Genomic DNA, 10094 nt, shown 5'->3' with positions numbered 1-10094 from the left:
GCTAGTGAAGACTTTAAAATATATGAATGTATAATACAATATCTGAATCAATTAAAAAATTACATCTAAAACATTTAAAGTTCACTAAGAAACTTTGTTGGTCTTCGTTATCTGAGTAGTCTAAGGCAATTGGGCAACAACAGCTGGAACACACTGTAGATTACCCAATAAGCCATTTGGTATTTTTTAACTTGGCTCACCCTCTTCTTTCCAGCCCCTCCCCCTGCCGCCTCCCCCCACCCACCTCCCCCAGAAAACTGAAAGATAAAATATCTTGAGTTTAATATAGGCCTCATTAATAATCTGTAAATCATTTTGTGCTTTCCCTTCTTTTGGCTTTATTTATGTATTAATTTATTTTCTTGTTTATTTGTATCCTACATGTTTTAACTCAATGGATGTGTCTGGGTTTTTTTTTTCCTTCTTTACAGTAATTTGAGTGCTTAAAAGAGCCTTGCCTTGTCATGTAAATCAAAAAAAGGGGACGGGTGTATCCTCTCTAGGATCTCACCTTCCTGTTTTATAGCTGACTCTTGCCCGAGGGCACTGGTGTGTGCTCCAGGACAGACACTGAGACACAGACAAACAAGCAGACTGAAAAGATGCACTTCGCTAAGTACCTGCTTATTTTGTAACTTCCTTAAATTATAATTAGATAAGGAAAATCTAAAACATGTATGATTTTAATGCAACAAGTTGGTAATTAAAACTAGCCACACCCTTAAGCAATCTGATTTGTTATCAAGTATTATCAGCTCTAAGAACAAAATAAAGGTTCATGGTCACTCAAAGAGGGGAACTGAGTTTTGAAATTTGTTGTTGTTGTTTTGCTTTGTTTTCCTTAAATTTCCTTTGAAGAACATGTAACCTGTCTTTACTTTGGGAGTCTGAAAATGACAGGCACTCCTTATCAAATGGATTGAAGAGGAATTCACATGAACAAAATAAGCCTTACTAAACCTTAGCTTCAGTTCTGTTTTAAGGCACCATGTAATAGCCGAGGTACGATGATCCCTGATGTACATTCTTCAATGGCACTGGTCCATTCAGTCACTTATCCAGATCCCACAGAATTGGGGATAAGCAACAGTATGGCGTGCCAGTTACACTGCCTTCAGGTTCTGTTTAAAATTTAAATCCACATACTTTAGAAACCAGGAAATATTTTTGAAGGAAATAATGATATGCAGGTTGCTACATTCCTTGCATTCTATAATTTTTTTTTATATAATAGCAGCATATTGAACTACTATTAGGAAAACGACCTGGAATAAAAGAAAGTCATTCAAATGGAATGGTTTCCTGTATGTCCAGCTCAGCATAAGTAGCATGTACACTTAAAAAAAAAAGTCAAGTCATTTTTTCAGCTTCAGTATCTAACTATAACAGCCCCACTCAACAGCAGAATGCATCTGTGCAGTGGTCCCAAATACAGAATCAGTAGTCTTTAAACAGAGGAATTGGTATGCAGATAACAGTTAATATTCAATGTTTAATGGAAGCTTACATTAACATGGTCTAATAATTATGTACACAAATTATGTACATATTAGCATAATCTCTTGCAATTTTGCCATTTACTCTGAACTAATAAATGCATGGCTCAATTTTTCTCCAGAGAAAAATAGATGACCTTCCCAACCCTCTAGCATTATAATAAAAATGTTCTGTATTCTTTCTCCATACTCCAAAATGTATCAAAATAGTGTCTTTTGGTTGTGTCCAATGAAAAGCACCTTTCAAAAGGAAATTTGATGCATCTGCTGCCAAATGGGCATGCCTCCAGTGTAAATCAAAGAAATTCATTTCTTTTGATATTTCACAGAAGTGCATCTAATTAAAAACTTATACATGAAATCATACACCAAGACTAACAATCAACAATAAAATATTTTAAGCTACAAAAATGTAAATTACTTTTTAATTATAGGAAAACAAAAACATTGACATTAAGTGTTGTAAAAATCCTTCTTGACACTTGAAACTAAGGGGGAAAAACTCTTATTAAGAGGCAAATAATTTGTTTACATAAAAAAAAGTCTGGCAAAATACATACACCCATTCCATTTCACAACTCCAAAAAGTAATGTTCAGCACAGATAGAATTTGACAACAGTCGACCTTCAGGCTTATTAAATTTTCAACTTAAGCCCAATATCAACAGGGTAATGTTAGCTGGAAAAATACGCTTTAATATTCTTTAGACTGCAGTATAGGTATTTCCTGTAGCACTGCACTGTCTGATAGTCTGAGTACTCGTAACGATGTGCTCACTGTGGATTGGATTCAGGAGGCTTGGCTGCACGCCACTCTCCAAGACAGGCTGCATGCAGCCCACTGGAAACGCCTGGTTCAGCTCAGTCTTCTCTCTTTTGGCTTGAGGTTCTGAAGAGTCATCTAGTTCTTCATCCATTTCACTTTCCACTTCACTGCCTTCATCTGCGCAAATGAGTAACACCAAAATGATTAGCAGAGGAAAAGTGGAACACAGTAATCAGTGTGTGCTTTGACAACACTTTAAGGCAGCATCTTAAGAAAGCAACTTCTTGGAGTCAGGAGAGTGCTCAAAAGACAGAAGCACGAGTTTTGTGCTTGAAAAGCCCAGGTTTGGTTCTGGCACTCCAGAGTCCCCTGTGCATCCCTGGGGAATGACACCCAGCACTGAGCCAGGGGTAAGTCCTAAGCACTGCTCAATGTGGCTCCAAAACAAGGAGAAAGTAACTTTATTCTACTAAGGGACAATGGGACAAAGTTTTTGCTAAGGGACAAAGCTTACAGGTTTTCTTTGAGCTCATTGTACTTTTATCAGTGCTCTATTCTTAAAATACTAATTCTTTAAAAACATAGCAAACGCCATTTATTTTTGGCTAATTTGTGACTGATACCACTTATAGTTCCTTGAAGAAGACCTATGTGCTTGATGGACCATGTACGGAGCTGGGCTTGAAGCTGGGAAAGGCCTGTGCCAGGCCTGTGCCCTACCGCTGTACTATTCCTGTGCTAAGACCATCCATTCCTGCTAACACTGACACAATAGCTAAAATTCACTTCTGCAAATTAAACATATTAAAAAGTCAAGATTAGGGGCTGGAGGAATAGCACAGCGGGAAGGGCGTTTGCCTTGCACGCAGCCAACCCAGGTTCGAATCCCAGCATCCCATATGGTACCCTGAGCACCGCCAGGGGTGATTCCTGAGTGCAGAGCCAGGAGTAACCCCTATGCAATGACGGGTGTGACCCCCCAAAAAAAGCAAAAAAAAAAAAAGTCAAGATTACCTCCAAGGTTCTGTATATTTCTATGAATGAAAACATCAGAGTAATGGAATATAATATATAATTTCATAATTAAAAACTTTCATTTTTCCAGTATGCACTATTAAAACAGTCAGAAACAATGCTCTCAAAGCCTCAAAGCTTTAGTACTGAGCAAGATTCTCTTTATTTATTTACTTATTTTTTGGGCTTTTTGGGTCACACCTGGCGATGCTCAGGGGTTACTCCTGGCTCTGCATTCAGAGTCACTCCTGGCGGTGCTCGGGGGACCATATGGGACGCTGGGAATTGAACCCAGGTTGGCACATGCAAGGCAAATGCTCTACCCGCTGTGATATTGCTCCAGTCCCAAGATTCTCTTTATTTTTCCATCAGAAAAAATTAAAATACTCAAGAGGCCACACACACACCCAAAAAAAATAACTTGGCTATTTCACATTCCAGCTTTAGGGTCTGAATATGCCAGCTTAGTTGTCTCAAAAAACCATCACATCTAGGGACAAATGTGACTGCTTCTTTGTTCCTTCCACCAACTTTCCTGCTCTGGAGGCATAATGTACATAATAAGGGGTAACACTAAAAGGAAAGAACTTTTTTCTATATTTTTAGAGCAGCTACTTTATTTATTTATTTATTTATTTACTTATTTATTTTTGCTTTTTGGGTCACACCCAGCAATACTCAGGTTACTCCTGGCTCTGCATTCAGGAATTACTCCTGGCTGTGCTTGGCGGATCATATGGGATACCGGGGATTGAACCCAGATTGGCTGTGTGCAAGGCAAATGCCCTACAATCACTCCAGCCCTAGGAAAGAACCATTTTAATGGGCCAAGAGATAGCACAGGAGTTAAGGTACCTGCCTTGCACAAAGCTGGTCCTGGTTTGATCCCTCGACACCACATCCTTGGGCCCTCACATTGAACCACCTGCCTAGTTGGCTGAGAAGCACTGGAGGGATTCCCAGGTCTTTTGGACACCTATTTGGAGATTGGGGAATGTCCTTTCACCTGCCCGACTATACATAAAATGGTAATGGAATGGTGGGCAGAAGAAATGTGGGCCACAAAGCAATGCACAAGTCCTTTTCCACGTCCAGTGGACAACTGGATCCAATTCTTTATATTTACACTTCTAATAAAAACTCAAAGACGTATTCCAGGAATTTATTCAAACTTATGTAAACATGACACACAAAACTTAAAATTAGGTGTTACTGAATTTACTGGAGACTAGCACTTTACTGGCAGTAAAGGAGAATGCCAGTCAGCCTTTGGCCAACTGGCAACACTCCTGCTGCATTTGCCCGCCCCCCCCTCCCCGGGACAAAGTTCCCAAAAGTGGGTTATGAGACTTTGGTATCAGTGCATCATTCAAGCTGCTTTATGCCACCATGGATTTCAACTGTCACCTTTCTTGCTCTGAAAGTACAAGTTAATATAAATTATTTGCTTTTCTGAAGGTTACACTGCTAATTCCAGGGTATATATTTGCAGTAACCATATTTTGGGGTTATAATTTTCTACCTTTGCTGCTTTGTTCATATACACATTACTAAAACAGAAATGAACTCCTGCACAGTTGGTAAACAGTGTCTGGTGGAGTATGATGTGGGAGTGGTATTGATTGTGAATGACTTTCCCCAACGTATTAATGTCTCCCCCACCAAGGAGGAAGAGAAGCTGAACGCCAAGCAACACTAGTATAGGACTCCAGAGAATGGTGTGGTTTTACATATGCAAATTCCCCAAGTTCCTCCTCAGCCCCAACTGTTCCTAAAATTTCCCCACCGACTCTGGTGCTGCTCTGGAAGGGCTAATTATTAATTTTCAATTTTTGTGCATTTTGTACCTGTGTCCTGAATTTAATTACTTAAAACCTCAAAATACTTGCAGTTTTGTTTTAAAGACCTATATTTTCTGCAGGTTTTAAAATTGCAGGGGTTACTCCTGGGTTTGCACTCAGAAATTACTCCTGGTGGTGCTCAGGAGATATATGGGATACTGGGAATCGAACCCAGGTTGGCCACGTTCAAGGCAAATGCCCTACCCACTGTACTATCGCTCCAGCCCCAGTCTGCAGGTTTTTTCAAATTGAAACTTTACATTTCTTATTTTGCCTCATTTTTAATATGACCTGATACTTTCATCAGGATTGATTCTGTTTGTACACGCACTATTTCAAATTTATTTCCCTACAAGCCCTGTTCCTATTCTCATGTGGTTTTGTAGATCCTGATATTCTTTTTTTTTTTTTTTTTGGTGGGGTCGTCACATCTGGTTGTGCTCAGTGGACAATCTGTGGTGGCAGGGATCAAACCTGGGTATGTAGGGCATGTAAGGCAAACACCCTACCTGCAGTACTATTTCTCTGGTCCAATACTGGGTTTCTTAAGCAGTATTTCTCACGTGGCCATAGTAGAATGGCAAGGATGCTATTACAATTAAGAAGCATGTATGTTATCTTTTAAACCTACACCCATTCCTGCTCATGCTAGTATGGTAAACTTTATTGTATTCTGAGCTTTCTTTTCCACTGAAAAGTGTGAAATGGTGATATAAGTAGACTGAAAAATCTTTTCTTATGCCTGGTGAATCTTGAATAAAAATACTGGGACCAATTCTATCATTTTCTTTAGGGCTCTGGAGACTGTCAGAAATAATTTCTTTCTACTTGTAATGAAGTTAAGGCAAAAAGTAGAAAGAGTTTGTAATTACATTTAAATTCATTTCTTGCATTTAATATTCCTCACTAAAGAAGTTACAGAAATGGAGAAATAATGAAGGATTCCAAAAGACATAACTGTCACATTCATCCTAAATTGTATGCTATTTTCACAAAATAAGGGTTCTGTGAATATATACTACATTTCTCCCCTCAATTAGAATTTATCTGTCAAAAAAGTCCTTAAAAATCTACATTATTTTCAATTCTTACCTTTATCCAGATTTCCAGGAGACACAGCGTTTAAATCACCAAACTGCAAAACAACAGTCATTTGTGCAACAGTTACAACCAGGGAGATTAAAATCCTTTATCAGCCTGCTGTAAAAATACCACATTGTGACTTTTAAAACTGTAAACTAGTGACCATTTTGATCTCTACCTACATAGGCCACATAATTTTCTAATCACACTTGTCGAATTTGAACAGCTTAAATTATGTCACAATTTAGCTGTCTTAGCTTCTTTGCAAAGGGTTACAATTTTCTCTGCCTTCCATGCTCCATTTTACTTTGTCTTATTGCAAGTTAACTGTAAAGAAATCCGGAGCTGATGGCCTTGATGAAGATAGATGTGTTGGAATAAATTTGGAAAAGCCTGATGAAGGAAGACACGCTTAGTTCCATCCCTCATGCACGGCCCCATGAGTCTACCTGGAATTTATAAATAGAGAAATATGGTTCAACCTCTTGGTCAAACTGTCTTCCAAGATTTCAATTGTACAAAGAGTATAACAGGAACCCCAATGTTGAGGGCTGCTGTTTTTATAAAATATTTAATTTGAAACCCCTTATCATTTTTAATAGGGTCTCTCTTTATAAATGAAAGGCATCTATTGGATCACTACTCTTGCAAACAAAAAAAGAGTGTAAAGTAATATAAAACAATGGCCTTCACCTTAGATTTAATTTCTGATCTTGGCTCAAGAGATTGATTGATGGTATATAATAGTGAGAAAATACATTTTGAAGTATACAAAGGTATTCACACTAAATAAAATATTCAACAACACAGGTAACAAAGCTAATTGAGAAAGTGTAAAAGTAAAACCTAGATGCATCCATTCTCTAAACAATATTTTTAAAGCTGAAGATTCAGAGTAAGTTATTATCAGTAATGCAGATTTCTCAACAGGCTTAAAAAGGGTGAGACAGAAATTCTACTTACATTCGGAAGTTTGCTTATAAAGAGTTCCATGATAGGAGTATTTTTTTCATCTACAAGGTATGTCTATAAAGTAATAAAACTGATCTTATTTTGCAAACATACACACATTTTTTAAAACCTAAACACGTATTGTTCTTCATAGTAGCTACCTCGGGAGCTTATACATTTATTCCAAGGTTCTGGAATTCCTCTTTGACAACCAATTTCAGGAGTTATTTTGTGTGTCACTTAAAAAAGCCCATCTTGATATTCTATATCTAATTATTACTCCAAACAACATCCCAAATTTATTCACTGCACTTGTTTCTGGGATGACTTCTGACTTTACACCACAATGGAGTACATCTCTGACACAATTCAGAATATTCACCACAGCATGTCAGTTTACTCTTTGGTGTTTCTTAGCAGTTCAGAGATACTTTTAAAAAGAGGCATTCCACAACATTTTAAGCACTGGCAGCGTTACTGGAACAAATGTGTAGCATTCCTAGGTGACTGCTTTGAAGGGGACAGGATCTCCTTGACATAACACTCCTCGTATGTTTGTTTCAAAGAAGGTCCCATTACTTTATAGTTACATCCTATGGGCATCAATTTCAAATCATAAACACTGAATTATCTTGAAATTGTTCCTGATCACAAGGGTCAGACTTTTTATATTAATCTATATAAAAATCAAGTCATATAAGATTTCTTGAGTTTAAGGTTATAATTTAAGCAACAGAATGACAACTTTTAAACCATTTCTGGTATTATCTGAACATTTTAGAACTATAAAGAAAATGTCCAAAGGTAATGGATCATTAATAAATTATTTCTAAATGAAGCAACATATAGTAAGATTTCTGTTTTAAGTTATAACTCAACAATACTTAAGATCCAATTATGTATTGATCTTGGCAGTGATGTAGATCTACTTCATACCTATTGTAAACAAATATTCCAAATGATTTTGGAAAATCTCTGACAGTTGCTTGAGCCTAAATTATCATTGCCATTGTTGTTCAAAAGTATCGTACAAAGTGGCTAACACCAAATTCTGTATTTGAAAATTTTCTTCAAAAGAAACACACTTTTAATTACCAGTTAACTATAAAAATATGGCAATGGTCTTAACAGAAAGATCTCTTTACATGGCTTTAGGTTAATCTGATTTCAACTGATTATTTGAAATGCTGAGAATACCAAAACAAATTGAAACTCAGGTAGGAGGGACTTAGCTCAGAAGTAAAAAATGCTTTATGTACATATTAGGGTCTTAGTTCACTCCAAGTACCAAGGAAGGAAAGAAAAGAAATAGAAGAAAAAAGGAACAATAGGAATGAGAATAATAGGAAATAAGCATTTAAATTTTTTTCCTGAAACCCCTCTTATCTTTTATTACAAAACACAAATGCCTTCCCCATATTGCCCACCTCCATCATAGATGACAGTGACTCAGCCAGGACTGACCAGGCTTTGTGACTGACCCAGAGGTGGGTGGGGGTTGGGTGCTCTGGGGACCGGAACAGGATGCCTGCAGTGGGAGAGGGCATAGTACCTTCTCACAAAGCACAGAACTCAGCCAAGAGAAGCAAAGGGCAACCCCCCAGCGGGCAGTGCACAATGTCTGACAAGCAGATGCTCCCCATGACCCCTCCCTCCCAATGAGGGTAACAAGGGAAGGCAAGGGGAAGGGAGAGAGGGAGGTGAGAGGGGAGAGAAGGGAAGAGGAAAGGTGAGAGGAGGGGGAGGGAATAAAGGGGAGAGAAGAGATGAAAGGGAAGAGAAGGAAGGCAGAGAAGAAAGGGAAGGGAGAGTAAAGTGAGAGGAGGGGAAAGAGAGGAGAGACAGGAGAGGGAAGGAGCAGGGAGGAAAGGGGGAAAGCAGAGTGGGGATGACTGTTGGTTGTAAAACAAAATAACTATTTGCACATGAAGTGCTGTGTGCCAGTGGCAAAGCAAACTAAGCAGGAGCTGTACCCTATTACAAAAAAACAAAACAAAACAAAAAACAACTCAGAGTCTCAATGCCTCTAGATGTCTTTGGGACAGAGGGCAAGTAAGTTCTTTATATAGTAAATAGATTAAAAAATAGGTCAAAAAATTTAGAGGCTATTATGAACAGTGGTGCTTGGAGGGATTGCGCAGGATGGGAGATGTGTGCTTAAAGTAGACTAAGGACCAAACGTGATGGCCTCTCAGTATCTGTACTGCAAACCATAATGGCGCAAAGCAGAGAGAGAGAGTAGGAAGGTGCCTGCTACAGAGGCAGGGGGTGGGGTGGGGTAGGGTGGTGGGAGGGATACTGGGAACACTGGCAGTGGAAAATGCACACTGGTGGAGGGCTGGGTGCCCGATCATTGTATGACTGAAACTTAATCATGAAAGTTTGTAACTGTATCTCACGGTGATATAAAAAAATAATAATAATAAAATAAAAAAAATAGAGATAAAATTGTGCTATTCTTTATATCTGAGTAAACCTTAAAAAAATGTATTCCACATGTGAGAAAAAAGAATACAGGTGCTTATGGAAGGCACTTTAACCTGCTAGTCTATGATCAGAAGCAGTTCATTCACTCAATCAATGATTTCCTGAGAACTGAGGTGCTAGATTTCATGGCAGCCAGATCCAATCAGAGCAGTTCGCAAATGTTCCCGTTTTATGGAGGTTTCAGCAGCTGCTTACTTTATTAAGGATGAGTATTTGGCTGAAAAATGAGTAAGCCTAGAAAAATCTTAGATAAGGCCTGAGAACAAAGGTTATTAGAAGGGGGAATAATTGCAGGGTTTGCTGGGTGAGCAGCTGGTCAAAGGAGCAGGAAGGAGGGATACAAATAATGGCAGGGACGATTGAGCATGAACACAAAGGCCACAGAATCACAGAATGGGGGCGGATGAAAGTCTGTAGAGAAGACGAGCATAAATGAGAAACAGAAAAGAAGGATGA

The 10094-nt window shown here is 38.5% G+C and overlaps 1 protein-coding gene across 7 annotated transcripts in view; it reads right to left on the bottom strand.

The window, feature by feature from the left end:
- Window positions 1-291: 291 nt before the first annotated feature.
- RFX3 (regulatory factor X3) overlaps window positions 292-10094 on the bottom strand; it is a 333475-nt gene continuing 323672 nt past the window's right edge. For 6 of the 7 annotated variants that reach the window (XM_055144130.1, XM_055144140.1, XM_055144160.1 and 3 more), the window contains 3 exons: window positions 7164-7226; window positions 6210-6252; window positions 292-2439 (listed from right to left, as the gene is read on the bottom strand). In XM_055144130.1, coding sequence (XP_055000105.1) covers window positions 2201-2439; window positions 6210-6252; window positions 7164-7226 — 345 coding nt within the window. In that variant the 3' untranslated portion in view covers window positions 292-2200. The remainder of the gene's footprint in view (window positions 2440-6209; window positions 6253-7163; window positions 7227-10094) is intronic. The other variant, XM_055144135.1, reaches the window with a different exon arrangement.

The sequence above is a fragment of the Sorex araneus genome, chromosome 1 (genome assembly GCF_027595985.1).
Source record: "Sorex araneus isolate mSorAra2 chromosome 1, mSorAra2.pri, whole genome shotgun sequence".
Lineage (NCBI taxonomy): Eukaryota > Metazoa > Chordata > Mammalia > Eulipotyphla > Soricidae > Sorex > Sorex araneus.
This window is presented reverse-complemented; position numbering and strand designations above follow the sequence as displayed.